Below are 18,824 nucleotides of genomic sequence, written 5' to 3'. Positions count from 1 at the left end.
TTGTAGCTGACATCGAGAGCTTTCCAAAACACTATAATAAAGTATTTTTTCATTAAGTACTTTTTGAGTTATTTTATATTTTAATCTGACATATTTTGATATAAAAAATAAAATATTTCGTATATAAATATTCAGTTTTCGATAATTTTACCGTAATACTTCTATGTACAGAATAATAAGACAAATTAATTAGTGCCAAAAAAAACAAATAATTGTTTAAAAAAATACATTGTAAATAATTTTCTTAAAAACAATTTTTTTTTTATACTAATTGATTTGTCTCATTATTCTGTACATGGAAGTATTACGGTAAGATTATCAAAAACTAAATATTTTATGAGATATTTAATTTTTTATATCAAAATATGTCAGATTAAAATATAAAATAACTCAAAAAGTACTTAATAAAAAAATACTTTATTATAGTGTTTTGGAAAGCTCTCGATGTCAGCTACAAGAATACTGAATAAAAAATAGGGGTTTTCATTTAAGATTTTAAAGTTGACCTTCACATGACTTTCAAATAATTTTCCAAGGTCAAATCATTGTCACCATCTTATGGCCCCTTTGAAGTCACACAATTTTTGTTTGAAACATTTTTCGATTTAACGCAGTGTTTCTGAGATATTTGAGTGGGTCCTTTAAAATGGGACACCCTGTATGTCTCTCTAAAAAAATATAATCTCTAAGTTGTCACACTGTTTCTCGCAGAGTATTATCTTTTTCTTTTTATCTGACAAAATAATTCTGCAATTATATTAAACTAATAATTTCCATATTTGTTTATGAAAATTTAATTTTTTTTATTACTTCCAAAGATTATTCATGTTCAAAAATTTTCTGTCATTAATATCAGGAAATATATTAATTCTATATTTATTCTCCAATAAAAACTCCATTAAAAATTACGTTACTTTGCAGTAATTTAGTTTTTTTCATAATACAAATTTATTTATTTAATGTTCAAAACAATATGAATTTAACGTGTATATTGATTTTAAATGACTTTTAATGACTTTTAATAACTTTTTATTATTATTATATTATCCATGAAAAATCATTGGTCTACTAATATTATCGTGTATAAAGTTAAATTGTACTTGATGGAAATAGTGTAAATGATAATAGAAGATAAAATTTCAAAATCTTTAGTGATTAAATTTCATTTATGTTAGATTAACAGCGTCTCGTCGCGCAATTCAATCACCTGATTTGACTTTCGTGTCAGAACGGCAACTGCCGCAGATTAAAATGCCAGTAAAAACTGATAGAGATCGTATAAATACAGTGCGCGCCAACGATAACTCGCGATTGTTAGCTATTATCGCGAACTTGAAACGAATGCACTTGAAGGTCGATTGAAGATGGTAGTGCAAGTATCGCTCAAAAATAATAATATACTTTGTTAAGAAAAAATAGATGTATAACCGAATATAATTCAATATTAAAATACATTTACTTGATATTATAATATTTATAATATTTACTTATTATAAATTGATTAATATATATAATTATTTATTTACATATTATAATAAATACTTTGAAAAAGTAAGTATTTTAAAAGAGCTCTGTTAAATAATTATAAAACTGTTGCATAATAATATATTTTATAGAAAAGACATATGCTTGAGCGCGAGTTACATATATATTTGTGAATATAAGATGTTAAATTAACTATTACGCAAATATGCTTATAGAGACTAATTAATTATACAAAGCTTAGTTATTAAGAGAATAATAATCAAGACAAAGTTCTGGTTTTACACTAAATAACTTGTTCATAGGCACGGTAAATAAACATGCATACGAGCATGTGTTTATGTTAAGGAAAAAGGTAATATAATATAATATTTAAAAAATATAATATTTAATATTTAGAGGTTTAATATATAAAGATTCTAAGATAAAAGTGATGATATACAGGGTGTCCCATTTTAAAGGACCCACTCAAATATCTCAGAAACACTGCGTTAAATCAAAAAATGTTTCATACAAAAGTTATGTGGCTTCAAGGGGGCCATAAGATGGTGACAATGATTTGACCTTGGAAAATCATTTGAAGGTCATGTAAAGGTCAACTTTAAAATCTTAAATGGAAACCCCTATTTTTTTATTTAGTATTCTTGTAGCTGACATCGAGAGCTTTCCAAAACACTATAATAAACTATTCTTTTATTCAATACTTTTTGAGTTATTTTATATTTTAATCTGACATATTTTGATATAAAAAATTAAATATCTCGTAAAATAGTTAGTTTTTGATAATCTTACCGTAATACTTTTATGTACAGAATAATGATACAAATCAATCAATATAAAAAAAAAATTATTTACCATGTATTTTTTTAAACAATTATTTGTTTTTTTGCACTAATTGATTTGCCTCATTATTCTGTACATAAAAGTATTACGGTAAGATTATTGAAAACTGAATATTTTATGAGATATTTAATTTTTTATATCAAAACATGTCAGATTAAAATATAAAATAACTCAAAAAGTACTTAATGAAAAAATACTTTATTATAGTGCTTTGGAAAGCTCTCGATGTCAGCTACAAGAATACTAGATAAAAAATGGGGGTTTCTATTTAAGATTTTAAAGTTGATCTTCACATGACCTTCAAACGATTTTCCAAGGTCAAATCATTGTCACCATCTTATGGCCCCCTTGAAGCTACACAACTTTTGTTTGAAACATTTTTCGATTTAATGCGGTGTTTCTTAAATATTTGAGTGGGTCCTTTAAAATGGGACACTCTGTATAAGTCAATAAAATTATTTATTTGATTATTCTTTAACAATGGTGCGTAACGCATAATACAGAAAAATTTTTTAAATAAATTATTTCATAAATTTATATACAAAATTTAACTCATTCTTCTCTATACACAGATGGGATCTTTTATCTATAGACTAAAATAAAACAGCTACATAATGCTTTATTTAAATGATTGAAAATTATAAGAATACAATAATACAAATAATACACAATAAATGTGTGATTAAATATTTTAATTTATTAATTTATATGCATAGTTTTTATATGTGATTTAATTTACATAAAAATATGCTTATTATTATTATTTTCAATTTTTGCAGGAGTTGTATGCTTACTTTTTGTATTTACTATAAGCCGTTTAACTTTGATGTAATGCAGAATATAGATGACAACAATAAGAACAAACTACATCCTTATCTATTGTTTTCGTCTTTATCGATACAAGTAAATTTTAGTTTTAACTCTTTTTTTTTACCAGAGATTATTTTGCTTTCTTCTTTTATTATTTTCAATTATTATGAATATATAATAAATATTTTTCTTTTAGCATCCTATCGGAATGCAGTCAATTTTTTTTTTATCTCAAATACATCGTGAAATATAAGAGACCTTAGAGATTTCTATAAGATGTTTTTCTTGTAACCGGCTGTCATGCGTGAGGGATTATCGAGATGTGCTTTCAATCTTATCGACAAAAATAAAAAGAATATATCAATATTATATAAAAATCTAAAAAAAGCTAGTACACCCACAGAAAAGATTTCCGGATCTAACGCTATTACTCTTCAATCTATCATAAAATAGGATCGATATAGCGACAATCATATTTATTATTGAAAAAGGAATATTTTAATCTTAAATGGAAAATTCTTAAATCTAGAATAAAATGCCTAGTAACGCCACCGCATATCGGTTTCGCGCCGACTATTGTGGCGCTAACATCAAGTTATGCTAAATGCAAGAATATATAAGCTTAGATTTGTATATGTTACTCTTGTCTCAAGATAGTAAGACAATCTTATTTAATTCGAGAGAGAAGAAAAGGAATTATTGATTTAATTTTAAAATTGTTTTATTTTTATACCGCATAAGGTTGTGATACGATTAAATATGTCAAGAATAATTTTTGTCTTGTTATCAGAAATCCTTTCTGAGAGTGTATGAATAATATTACTAAAACCAAATAGAAATAGACTTATAAAAATATATCTGTAAAAAATATTCAACAAGACATTAAATTGTATTAAAATTAAACTTAATCGTTTTCATTTAATATTATTTATTATGTCTTGTCACATGTTGACTTATTATGTGACAACACATAATATTAAATGAAAACGATTAGTTAGCGTGTATTTATTTTTCCAGAAATTTAATTTATTTAAATTCACTGAGCAGATATGTTTTATAATTAAAATACACACATCTTTTTTAAGAAGACAGCAAAGTTGTACACCTAATATAATTTTGCAAAAAAAAAAAAAAAAAAAAGAATATTAGGGAGTCTCATATAAAAAGATTAGTAGCATCATGATATTTTCTTTGTTTATGCTTTCCGATTAAATAATTTTATTATTCATAATAATCGCTCTCTTAGCTTTGAGCACATTTCTTGATTTACTATAGACTGGTAAATTTGAGTTAAAATATTATAAAAGTTTTTAATATTTTTAACAAATCCTTGCGATTTATATTCATGGACGGGATAAAACGTTTTAAATAATCACTTTTTTTAAGGATTAATATTTTATTATGATATTTTAAGGATTAATATTTTAAGGAATAATATTTTATCACTTTCTATCGAACTGTTGCAATTTGAGGAAAAATAAATATTTATAATTTATTTTGTATTTTATCAACAAATGTATATTAAAGTACGAAATAATCTTTGGTTACCCTTACATTAATATATTGTAGTTCTCCTCAATATGACCTTGATTTTGGTATATGCTGTCAAAATCATAACTTTATGGCCCGTATAAATTCATAATTCGTTTTTATTCAAGATTATTTTAAGTAAGATGTTACGCGATAAGTGTTCACCGTGTAATGGAAATTTTAGAAAAACGATAATTAATATATAACAGTTTTTTATTACAATTTTGTGAAATATTCCATAATATGAAGTATCTTGTAATAATTTTATACAGACTAAAGAGATAAATTATTGTGAGAATAACATATGTTATTAAGAAATATTATGCAATTTTAATATCAATGAAATACTTCTTTATATTACTTTTGTCTTTAAATATTTGTTCTTCTCTCTATTTTTATCATACAATAATTCGCGTTGACACATTAATAACTTCCTTTCTGTCAAAACTGTTATGGTCATATCGCGATGACAATATTTCACGGTACGAAGTAACGTACGAGCACATACAAGATGACCAATCAACATCGCAGAAAAGAGACAACAATATAGTTTAACATACCATTTTTAAGATTGGACGATTTTTATTTAGAGGATTTTTTTATTCGATAGTTTACAAGTAATTTAAAATGGTCAAATTAGGCGATTTATATTCTACATTATATTCACATTTTTGATAATTTCTCATAAAAAAGTTCTCTCTTTTTCTCTCTCTCTCTCTCTCTCTTGTATTATCTTTTTAAAATATTAAGAAATAATATAGACAATTCAGAAAAAGAAATTGTATCTTCTTAGATTAAGACGACATTTATGTTTAAAATTATTGTTTACTTAGATAGAAAAAATTTTAACATATTTAACATATTATCAAATTTATTTACCATTATTTTCTCAGTATAAATACTTTAAATTTTTTTATCCGTAAATACGTTTAAAAAAAAATTAATATTATTAAATATATTGAATAATAAAATATTTTTTGAATTATATAATAGTTACATGTAAATTCAATTTGTATCAATATAAAAGAAGGAAAATTGAGAAATGTTATTGAATAAAATTAAAATTATTTTATTAAAATCCAACTTTTGGAAAATGTTAATTTATTCAATAATATACTACGGATAAGGAACAAATAACTCTACAAAGATATTTTTTATATATGTTTGGTGGCATTTTGCAGGGAATGTTAACGAAATTGAATTATAAATCAATGTAATATATTTCTGTTCAGACAACGGATTCTTTGAAGAACTAGCGGATAAAAATATTTCAGACTAAAACGATGTGGTATTTATATTGTTGGATGATTTATGTGTGCTATTCATGTTTTCTTGGAAGCTTTTGGCATACGCGATGCGAATAAGTTTTACGAGATCTGCATGTTGACAGATTGAGAAGCCTGCGATCTTTCTTGTAAATAGATACTTGCTTAAAAAATAAATGAGAGAAAAAGCAATAAAATTTATCGACAGATAATATTGATAGTATCGTGTACACAGATGATATGTATTCTTCCAATCTTTTACGTAACAGTCCTAAAACTGTTTGGTATTAAACACTTTTATTTTGTAATATATTTGAATATATTTCGATATAAGAATCTAAGAAATCGTACATTTTTCTTTTTTAAATTACTGGTGTTATCACGGAAACTAAATTATTAGCGCTATAAGTCTTCTATATATAAAATCTTTTATATATTACACTAGACCGCTTCGAGAGCTTTCCGAAACACTATAACGAACTATTTTTTTATTCAGTACTTTTTAAGTTATTTTATATTTTAATCTGACATCTTTTGATATAAAAAATTAAATATCTCGTAAAATAGTTAGTTTTTGATAATCTTACCGTAATACTTTTATGTACAGAATAATGATACAAATCAATTAGTATAAAAAAAAATAGTTTTTAAAAAAATTATTTACCATGTATTTTTTTTTAAACAATTATTTGTTTGTTTTTTTTGCACTAATTGATTTGTTTCATTATTCTATACATAAAAGTATTACGGTAAGATTATCGAAAACTGAATATTTTATGAGATATTTAATTTTTTATATCAAAAGATGTCAGATTAAAATATAAAATAACTTAAAAAGTACTGAATAAAAAAATAGTTTGTTATAGCGTTTTGGAAAGCTCTCGAGATCAGCTACAATAATACAAAATTAAAAATGGGAGTTTCCATTTAAGATTTTAAAGTTGACCTTCACATGACCTTCAAATGATTTTCCAAGGTCAAATAATTGCCACCATCTTATGGCCTCCTTGAAGCCACACAACTTTTATTTGAAACATTTTTCGATTTAACGCAATGTTTCTGAGATATTTGAGTGGGTCCTTTAAAATGGGACACCCTGTATATATACACAAGTTATTGATCTATTTCTTATATTTATGTACACTGTATGTACACTTGAGATATTTTTCATTGTTTTATTTTAAAAAATTAAGTATACGAATATAGCATACGAACTGAATTAATTTAATTTATAATATATCTTTGCTTTTTATGTATTTTAATATACATATTTTAAACCACATGAACAGTATCTACACGAACACAATTCTCTCTTTTTCTCTTCTCTACTTCAACTTTTAAACAGTTTAAGCACGCAATTTATTAAAGTTTATATCTGGGTTTTATTAAAAATGCATTCGAGGAATTATCGCCGATAAACGTAAACGTTTCTAATTTCTGTAACACTCTGATGAGACAAGAATTATCCAATTTATTAATTTCGTAACACATTTGATGATTTACGCAGCTGCAAAAACACATTGCTCTCGAAAATGCGAGAAATTCTCATTACGAATAGAACGGCAAGGCACGAGACCGACTTATCATTGATCTTTCGAATTCCACGAGGTTTGTCCTTGGCCAGTCTTAGCGTTGAGAATTCTACTTATATTCAGCAGACAATTGCGTGCGATTTACATACTCAGCATATTGTTACGTGATACGATCCTTTGCGTAGATGTGCAATATGTCTTCCAATCCTTTTTGTAGATTTGTACATTTTTTAAATATACGAAATTTTCCTAAAGATAATAAAAAACAAAAATTTTATATTGTGTTTGTAAATAATGGAATAACATCAAGTGGTTTGTTAATATATCTCATCCAAATAACAAATACAACAATATTCGCTGGCTTTTCATAGCGAAAAGCCTTTCGCTTTTTCATAGAATCTTTGAATAAGAGGATGTAATAATAATGACCGTTTTTATCATTAATAACATGACTATGCTCGCGATACTATCATTTATGTAGTTTTTGTTACATCTCTTTCTCTTCTTCTAAGTCGTTTGTCTCACATATAAGGCGTCGTGATCTTCCGAAAAAATCGCTTTTTTGACGGTGAGGCGCCGCTCTTTTCTATCCGGTTTAACGACATCCGTTTATGGATGGTAAAATTATGAAAAATGTAAATCAGTTGTTTTAATAAAATTACTTATTAAACCCTTTAATATCTTTAATCTTATTTTTATCAAGGATTACATCTACATACATGTACAATATTATAAATGAATCAATTGTCCAAATTCCTAAAACAGAAATTAAATTTTAAATTTTTCTTACTACAGTTAATTAGCTGTCCTTAAACACTTTACAAGATGGTAAATGTTGACATTAACTCATGGCTCACAAATCACTTTTTTTGACATATCATTATAAGAAGCAATTTTCAGAAAATACATGCACGCTTTGAATTATGTGATGTACGCGCTCTCTTGATCTTCGAGATATGAGACTTCGAAATATCGTAAAAATAAAACGTTTAGAAAAAGAGATTTATCTTCAATGACCTTAACATTGTGACATTTTGACTTTTATTTTCAAAATTATGATTCTTGGTAAATTCCAAAAAGGTTTTCATTATCATTAATCAGTAAGCTACTGATCATTAAGTATTTATTCAGAGATTTAAAAATATGCAATTAAATCGAATTTATTTATTTCGAACTTTGTTTTGTGCGAAAAGTTCCAAACATATGTATTTTACTGTTTTACTAAAATAAATGTATGGACTCTTCGCCTATATCATTACCTCAAAAAACTTTTTCTCCGATCCATACTTTTAGTTCTGATTTTAAATGAAAGTTAGACTTGAGTAAGTTATATGGTCGAGGTGAAAGAAAAGAGGCAAAGAAGCCCTTTATCCGTCCGTACTTTTATTTATATATAAATATTGATTTATTTTTTATTTTAAATAAATATAATAAAGCGTGCAGATATAAAATTAGCAAAATGACACAGTGATTATACATATACATATAGACACATAACTACTATTTATATATTATGATCAATTTGAAAAAATAGTAATGTATTTTAATGCTTTTCATATGTCTTTACTATTTATTAATTTCAATTCCATTATTATTTTAGATAAGAATGTGTAACGAATGTAATGTATAACTATGTTTTGGTATATCTAATTTGATTTTAAAATTGTAAGCAGCTAATTTATCCAAAAACTTCTTTAACTCTATCACAAATTTTGGAAAAAATGGGGCATGAAGTATATTTCTACATTTCACTTTTAATTTCGTCGCGGTGCTTAATATTTGATAGACTGCCTGAATATTTACATGATGCAATTGCATAATACTTTGTTTTCCAATGACTTTTTTGCTAAGTGAGAAACGTTCTCGTTTCTCCTTTTTTTTCTGTGAGGCTCGTTGTCACGAGGCCATCGCGTTAAGAAAGCGCATTCTGCGGAATGAAAAAAGCATTCTAAATGCATCACAGCGCAGCATATGCAAAAGGCAGACGTAATTTCAACTACAGTGGACTGCAATGCACCTACGCACTGCTCTGTGGCAACTGGCAACGAATCTAATAAAAAAAAAATTATGTGAGCATAAATAACGTTGGTTTGGAAGAGAACGCTGCATTTTTCGTATGGCACTATCTCTCTCTCTCTCTCTCTCTCTGTTTTTATAGAAAGTCATGATGCGCGTATGTGTGTATGGTATGTATCAAGAGACGCAGTAGTGTTCCGATGTTTTTGATAAATACATAATCAGAGAGAGAGAGAGAGCATTTTACTTTTTAAATATAAACTTAATGTAAAACAGCAAGCAAAATCAAAATTTATTGATTAAATCTTAACAGTTTTATATCGATATATATAAACTTTATATATCTTTAGTCTTTAATAAAAATTTATTAAACATATATCGTATAAAGAACTCTGTGATATTTATAAACTAAAAACATGATTACAAACAAATCTCATCACTACATTTGTGTGATCATGTAAATTTTTAAATCTAACTTTATTTGATCTTTTAAGCAAGAAAGCAATTTTACTCTTATATACAAAAGTATGTAATATATGTATGAAACATTATATGATTAAAAGCAACGGAATAATTCCAAACGTCAAAATATAATTATATTAGGTGTACAACTTTGCTTCCGCCGTTTTCCTATAGATGGCTTTAGCGGTAAGTAGTGGTGGAAATAAATAGATCATAGACGTCACGCGATAAACTTGGGCATCTGTCAACATAACCCCATAGAAACATTAGTCGATTTGTGTCCGCATCATAAAGTTATTCTCGATTGAAAATGTCAGTTTACGAGCCAAATTCTCGTCATTTGCGGGAGGTTTTAATTTTCTGCTTCAATATGAAGAAATCTGCGGCTGAGGCTCATCGAATGCTCTCAAATATTTATGGTGAAGCCGCTATTAATGAAAGAACGTGTCGTGAGTGGTTTCAACGCTTCAAGAACGGTGATTTTCACGTCGAAGATCGGCATAGCGATGGAAGAGAGAAGGTTTTCGAAGATGCAGAATTGGAGGCATTACTTAATGAAGACTCGAGTCAAAGTCAAAAAGAATTGGCACGATCATTGGGAGTGACTCAACAAGCAATTTCAAAATGTATAATCAGTTTTTTACAATAAAGCCTCGAATTTCGGAAAAAAAAACGGCGGAAGCAAAGTTGTACACCTAATATAAATATATATATGTTTAATTGTAATATGTGCACTGTCATGGCTGCTTCGATCTTTCATCTCCTTTTCATCATTTTTACCTTAAAAAGAAGAGCCAAAAGTTGCACGATGCCAAACCTAACAAGTACGAATTTGGACATAGTAATTTCTTTACCCATGTCAACGCGTTGTTTGTGGTCCATATTTACAACAAAGGTAAAAAAATCGGTCTTTACACAACCGTAACTCGATACTGACTAACCGAACCAAAAAAATCAAAACTTATTATATATTATAAGGGGAGAGTTCTACAATTAGATTTCACTACTAGAAGTTCCCCCTCCTCTCCCGTTATATAGCACACTGTGACGGCCTTCACCGTATTTTTTTATCACACTTTGTACTTGAAATAAGAGTCATTTTCACAATCACACAAAAAATTAAATTTTTTAGTTTCATAAAAAGATAAACAATGATATATTTACATATTTATTATATTATTTCTTGTAAAATTTGATATAACCGATATTGAAAATAATATAAGAATTTAATTTAATAATTATTCAACTAAAATTAAATCAATTTTTTTATTTACTTATAAAGTTATATATTAGAATAATTATATATATTATAAAGTGTCTCTCTCTTTTTCTTTTTTTTTCTTTTTTTTTCTTTTTTTTTTTTTATTCTTTGCAGAAGAAAAACTGTTCGCAATCAAGGTGAAGATAGAATGAATTTCTGTCATCGGTTTAATAAAATATTCACATTAAATTAGAACTCTAATTGCATTTATAAATAAGTTATTTATTCTATTTGTTCTAATTGTTAACAAGAAACAATTTTTATTAAGAATGCTCTTGTGATTGTCTGTGATGTAATCTATATATTGATTTTACTAAGATTGGCACGTGCTTATCGAAGAATAAAAATAGTATCTTCTCGATAATGGCAGTTTTTCTTCCGTCGTCTTCTTTAGGACTGACCAATGCTACCGTCAGAATAATTGACCCAAATGTACCACAAAAATAGTGGATCATAAATTACACGGTCTTGACAAGAGTGCACTTGACACAGCACTGTCGCTATATGACTATTATACAGAGAAGGAGACAGAAAGACACGGAGAGGGGAGAAACAGTGACAAAGAGGAAGGTGGGCAAAAGGTGGGGAAAAAAGAGGACATTCCATTGAAGATTACCAGCTCTCTTCCGACGTGTCCTCATTTTCAATAAAAACCAATGGAAAACTGCCGTACCAGCTGATATGCGAATCTCGAAGAAATTGTCACAATCAAAGTGGTTATATGCCAAAGGATTATTTAATTATATAAATTTGTCTGTTGCATCTCAAACCATTCATGTAAATTCATTTATGAATTGTTCGCGATGTCAACATTATATTACAATCATAAAAATAAAAAATATCATTTAGAAAAAAAAAATGTAGCAATAGAAAAATTTTATCAAATTTTTGTTTCAAGTTTTAGCAAATTTTTATATATAAATTTTTAATAATAAACTTTTAATAATTTTAACAATACCAAATAATATTAATTAATATTTTTTTAATAGCAGCAGACATATAAACTTTTAATTTGTATAAATACGTGCATGTGCTTTTTTTAAATTTGGTTATTTTACTTATTAATAATATTTATAAAAACATACATTGTGTCTGCGCGCGCGCGTGTGTGTGTGTGTGTGTGTCTGCAAAGATTTAGAAAATAATTATAAAAGTTTGAAGAAAATTATAAGAAAAATTATTTTTATTTATTTTTATTCTTAATTATGTAAAATAGAAATTTTATTACTTATACATTTATCAGACCAATCGTATAACTTCTGCATTTTTCAATAAAATGCTCTTTCGTTTAAGATGAAATGATTAAAATGAAAATGAATAAAATGTTATTCTTTAACGAATAATAGAAATTTAGAGAATAAAAAATAATTTACATCAGATTGAACGAAGAAGACAGAAAATAAAGCTATAATTTTTTGTTAAAGATCGTCTAACATTGTTTTGGATTATTGTAGCATTTGTGAGCAGATGCGTTATTATAAACTCACTTTTTCTTCAAACAATTCTTTTGTTAAACGATCCAATAAGACGATTCGTGACTTGTTTGTAGTATTCTGTATTTACAATTAGTGTCCCGGAGAAGAATTCTTTTCCATTTTTTTTTTTTTCATTTTGAAGAAACAAAAAGAACTTGATTTTTAGACGAATTTTTTGTGATTCTCAAATCTCAATTTTTGCGATTCTCGAAATCGTTTATATCAATTATAATCATTTGACTCAGATGGTATTTTATTCCTATAATCTCTTTGTGTGCATCATCTGAACTATGTTTCAAACTTATATTTTCCGCTTTAAAACAAAACATATAATTGCTACTCTTGTTGCAAACTTAAATCTATGATGATTACGAACTGTAAAAAGTAAGAACATTCTGTCTCTCGAACAATTATACCTGCATTCATACGACGAAAAATTATTAAACTGTTATATTACTTATGACAACTGATAGATAACGCCATTAGAGTTTTCAATAACAGAAGTTATTTCTTATTATATCAACTATGATATTATGTAAGATAGTTTTATATATATTACAAATCCTGTTATACGAACCAGATGGTGTTGCCAAGGTCATTCTTTTTTCGATCTCAAATTACAAAAGAATTCATTTCTAAGATTACTCTAAAAATTTTCAAATAAATACGTACACATATATTTTTATTATACATAACAGGATATCTGCAATAAGTAGTATTAGACAGTTGATTATAGAATTTTTTTTATCCTAATTGATAAACATTTTTAAAAAAATTGATAATGTTTTTGATTGATATTTTAAGAAGGTCTTATATTAAATTTAATTGTGATTTGTGTGGAGAATTTTTAGTACATTTTATTATTTTTTATACACGTGCGGATGACAAATGATACATTACGTAACACTATAAAATTTTTTTTAATTTTTATTTGTATTTCTTTCATTTATATATTTCTTGTTATTTTAAGTTATTTAGAAATAAACTCGTGAAATATTATACTAAATTTTTTTTTCTTTTTTGTCTTTGTCGCGTAAATAGAAATTTGAATTCATAAAGATTTAGAAATTTTGATTAATGGAAATTTTAGGTTCTGTAATTGAATCGGACAAGCGCAACTCAATAACGTTAATAAAATATATTCAAAGAAAACTTTTAATAATCTTACATACTGTGGCATTAAAAATAATAAAATATCTCCAAAATATTTTTTAATATGAAATGTTTTTATTACAGCTATATAATTATACGCCGATTTTTTTTTTTGTCGCGTTTAAATTAAATATATATATTTTGTAGCTGATGCACTTTGATAAAGAAATGCTTTTCTGAATAATATTTGTGAATTTTATAACGTTCATTTGCTCTTACCAGCATCGCAATTTTTCTTGTAGATTAAAAAAAATATCCTTGATTTTCTTTTATAAAAATATTTTTTTTCTCATTTACAGATTCAGAAGAGTGTATAGATGACAACAAAATAAGATTGTACTAAAAACGAGCTAAATTTTTTTCTACGAGATGTCTTTTATGAGTCGGCTTCGTGAATCTCGTAACTCTAATTATGTTGACAAGTAAGGCAAAGAAGGACAAATATGTAAAAAAGAAAAATTCTTTCTCTCGAATCAAAAATGAATGTCTGCCTTGCGCGTCGATTGATCGGAACTTCCGTCACTTAAAAAAAATCACCTCTTCCGTTTGACCGAGAGGATAAACCAACGAGTGGTTGACGCTCGGTGACGGCAAGGACCGTCACTGAGTGAGAATGACCGCAAAAACGACATTCGATCCAGCGGAGATCTCTTCGTTCGATATGACATCAATGCTGGATGTCACTTCGACTGAAGAGGATCCTTACGCCAATAACACTGAAGTGAACATTGTGGAGATCAATTGGCCAGACGTGTCATCAGCCATCCTGAAAGTCTGCATCCTTGGTTCAATCATCACTACGGCTTTGTTCGGTAATCTCCTTGTAATGGTGTCCGTGATACGACACAGAAAACTACGTATCATAACGAACTACTTCGTGGTCTCGCTAGCATTAGCGGACATGCTTGTAGCGATGTTTGCAATGACCTTCAATGCCAGCGTTCAGATAACTGGCAGGTGGCTCTTCGGTTACTTCATGTGCGATGTCTGGAATTCTCTCGACGTATATTTCAGCACCAGTTCGATACTTCATCTAATGTGTATCTCAGTGGATCGATATTACGCAATCGTGAAACCGCTCAAATATCCCATTAACATGACGAAAAGAGTGGTAGCATTTATGCTGCTCGCTTGCTGGCTGGCGCCAGCCATTATTTCCTTCGTACCAATTTTCTGCGGTTGGTACACTACGGAAGAGAACAGTGTGCACAGGCACAAACATCCGGAACTATGCGAGTTTAAAGTCAACAGAATATACGCCATACTTTCATCTAGTATATCCTTCTGGATACCATGCACCATTATGATGGTCACATACTTTGCAATATTTAAAGAGGCTAATAAGCAGGAGAAGCAAATGCACAGCAGAATGGGTAATGCTATGCTACTCAGTCACAGACCGAGCAAGGATCTCAATAATTTGAACGGAGAACTGAATAGCGGCGGATCATCAAAAACGTTAACATTGAACGAGATTAATACCGAACATTTGCACACTCCCACGAAAGATAAACACATGATGAAAATGAAGAGAGAACATAAAGCGGCAAGAACGTTAGGTATTATTATGGGTACTTTCATCCTCTGTTGGCTGCCATTTTTCCTCTGGTACGTGGGTCCCAGTCTTGGTAATAAATGTTGATATATTATTGAGATTAATCTTCCCTTCCCTTTCATTAATTCTATTGTATGACCAATAACGAGCTATTCTGTGTAGAATTTATATTAATAAGACAAAGATAGATAAAAAAAATATTTTTTGAAAAATTATTAAACAAATATACCTGTGTTTTACATACATATACAGGGTGTCTCATCTTAAAGGACTTACTCAAATATCTCAGAAACACTGCGTTAAATCGAAAAATGTTTCAAACAAAAGTTGTGTGGCTTCAAGGGGGCCATAAGATGGTGACAATAATTTGACCTTGGAAAATCATTTGAAGATCATGTGAAGGTCAACTTTAAAATCTTAAATGGAAACCCCCATTTTTTATTTAGCATTTTTGTAGCTGACATCGAGAGCTTTCCAAACACTATAATAAAGTATTTTTTTATTAAGTACTGTTTTTGAGTTATTTTATATTTTAATCTGACATCTTTTGATATAAAAAATTAAATATCTCGTAAAATATTTAGTTTTCGATAATCTTACCGTAATACTTCTATGTACAGAATAATGAGACAAATCAATTAGTATAAAAAAAAAATTGTTTTTAAGAAAATTATTTACAATGTATTTTTTTAAACAATTATTTATTTTTTTTTGCACTAATTAATTTGTCTTATTATTCTGTACATAGAAGTATTACGGTAAAATGATCGAAAACTGAATATTTTACGAAATATTTTATTTTTTATATCAAAATATGTCTGATTAAAATATAAAATAACTCAAAAAGTACTTAGTGAAAAAATACTTTATTATAGTGCTCTGGAAAGCTCTTGATGTCAGCTATAAGAATACTAGATAAAAAATGGGGGTTTCCATTTAAGATTTTAAAGTTGACCTTTACATGACCTTCAAATGATTTTCCAAGGTCAAATCATTGTCATCATATTATGGCCCCCTTGAAGCCACACAACTTTTGTTTGAAACATTTTTCGATTTAACGCAGTGTTTCTGAGATATTTGAGTGGGTCCTTTAAAATGGGACACCCTGTATACATGGACACACGCAGAAATTCAGAATAAATTACCTTTTATATTTTTAATTGCTTTTGAATTAGAAATTAATCGGTTCTCGCATTCTCAAAATTTATATAAATAAAAAATTTTTAATTTTATACAATTGTCAGGTACGTCACTATGGCGCTATGCGGCAACAGCTGTCCGTGTCCCAACATCGTGATTGCGATCCTCTTCTGGATTGGATACACAAATTCGGCATTGAATCCATTGATCTATGCGTACTTTAATCGTGACTTTCGAGAAGCGTTTAAAAATACCCTACAATGCGCTTTCTGTTCGCTCTGTAAACGCGAACCGTCGGATCTCGAAGCGCTGGACTTTCGTCGACCATCCCTCAGGTACGATCTGGTCTAACACTTGAAGGTATGCATTCATTCTGTCGCTTTATCTTCTCAAACTCGACTATTCATATTACTATACTTGTCATTTAATTATAAAACCTCTTTCTATATGCATCAGAAATTAATTAACATTTTGCTATTATTTTATAATCGATAAAGATTATTCCGGATTCTGATCAGCAACGATACATGTATGCAAAGCTTAAATTCTTAAATATTTTTTTGCGATAATATTTATTTCGATTCAACTTTCAACTTGTTATTATATACTTCATATAATGCGTTTTAACCTTTTAACATGTACATGTTTGTCTTTGATTATCTTGCAATCTCTTTTTTTTTTTTACATAGAAATAACAAATTTTTAAATTTTTAAACTTACATTGCATATTTCTTTTATATGTACAATGTATTATAATTATTTCTTGTTATTTATATTGCGTTCAATTGAAATTATTTTAATAAAGTTGTTAATGTTTCGAATTTCCTGTTTTGTATATTTGAAAATCTCTCCCGTTCTAATATCTCTGTCATAATATTTCGTTTATACTTGTTACTGTAATATTAAAAATTTACATTTACAATTTTATCGAGAAAAAATAGAGTCAATAGAGCGACATTATCAAATTTAATTTGATATTATTAAATAAATATAAACTATGGATTTTTTATTATATCTTTTTAACTACAATTATTTTAATAACAACAGCAATGTAGATTCAGAATACTAACGATATTAGATGACGAAACTGGCAAATAAGAGCCGAGACGCGGTTATTAGCGCGTAAAATTATTGTTGCTTAATTTTATTAACAAGTATGCGTTTACGTACATATTTAATGCATACTTATCAATGAAATTACACAACAAAAAGTTTGCGCATTAATAACCGCGCCTCGGCTTTCATTTGAGTTTCCTATTATCTAGTGTCTAATATAATTATTTTGTTATTGTTACTATCACGTTATACGAAGCCAGATTTTTGTCTAAATTTTGGTTGCGTAGTTAAGAGAAATATAAATATATGTATAGTTAATCGATGTAAAAAAAAATAAGAGATATAAATTTTTACAAAAATATTATATATAAAGAATATATTTTTTATTTCATCATTCTTTCTCAATTAACAATATGAAATTATTTGATACGTTAAAAAAAGTGGTTTGTCTTTTTATCTTAATATTCTCTCTCAGTCACGCAAAAAAAATTTTTATAATGTTCAATACACTCCATCGCATGAAATTATGCAAAATATTGTAGAAATGCCTTTTTTTTTTATCACAAGCTGTAAATTTATTTATGATTTATAAAGCTTTAATAAAATTTAATTAAATTTAGTAATATATACCTTGATCATATGCATCTTTGCCTGTTTTCAAAAAGGCAGAGATAAATATAATTATACATTATGACTATAAATACAACCCAAACGTGTTAATTATTAAAATAATTATTAAACAATTAATTAAAAATAAATACAAGAATCTTAATCTTTATCAGATTAAAATAATCAATATTATAATATCGATATAAATTAAATGTTTTAATTAGACGTACACACTGAAAGAAAGAGACAAAATATTATTAAAATTAGTTTCTGTAATTTGAATGTTATATTTATTTGTATAAAAGTTATATAAGATGTGTGAAAAGTTACATTCAATGCGTAAAAACATATCTTTATGATTGCATTAGAATTACTTTATTAGAGTTATAGCAACATTCACTATATTTTTTATATCTATTCAATTATTGCACAATGCTTTATCGTCGCTAATAGTCATAACAGTTTATATTAAAACGGCGAATATATACAGGACGATTATTATGAACGCGAATTTATCTCAAGCATTTGCGATTCCAAGAAACGATATCATTAAACACTCATGAATTAAACCTATTTTAATCCGCGTGGATGTATGGCGTCATGTATCTCTATTTTCATTCTTCGTGCCAATTACTT

At 27.5% G+C, this 18,824-nt stretch overlaps 1 protein-coding gene across 10 annotated transcripts in view; it reads left to right on the top strand.

The window, feature by feature from the left end:
* Positions 1–18,824, top strand: part of LOC138942579 (octopamine receptor beta-2R) — a 73,868-nt gene that overhangs the window by 39,419 nt on the left and 15,625 nt on the right. For 8 of the 10 annotated variants that reach the window (XR_011448332.1, XR_011448333.1, XR_011448334.1 and 5 more), the window contains 2 exons: positions 14,128–15,436; positions 16,628–16,858. Coding sequence is in view for 2 of the 10 variants with exons in the window: in XM_070312913.1 (XP_070169014.1) it covers positions 14,442–15,436; positions 16,628–16,858 (1,226 nt within the window). In the remaining 8 variants the exon portion in view is untranslated. Of the gene's footprint in view, positions 1–14,127; positions 15,437–16,627; positions 16,884–18,824 lie in introns of all 10 variants that reach the window. The other 2 variants (XR_011448339.1, XM_070312914.1) reach the window with 1 other exon arrangement.

This window comes from Polyergus mexicanus, unplaced genomic scaffold (genome assembly GCF_030449975.1).
Source record: "Polyergus mexicanus isolate NDT 795.1 unplaced genomic scaffold, iyPolMexi1.0 SCAF_23, whole genome shotgun sequence".
Taxonomy (NCBI): Eukaryota; Metazoa; Arthropoda; class Insecta; order Hymenoptera; family Formicidae; genus Polyergus; species Polyergus mexicanus.
This window is presented reverse-complemented; position numbering and strand designations above follow the sequence as displayed.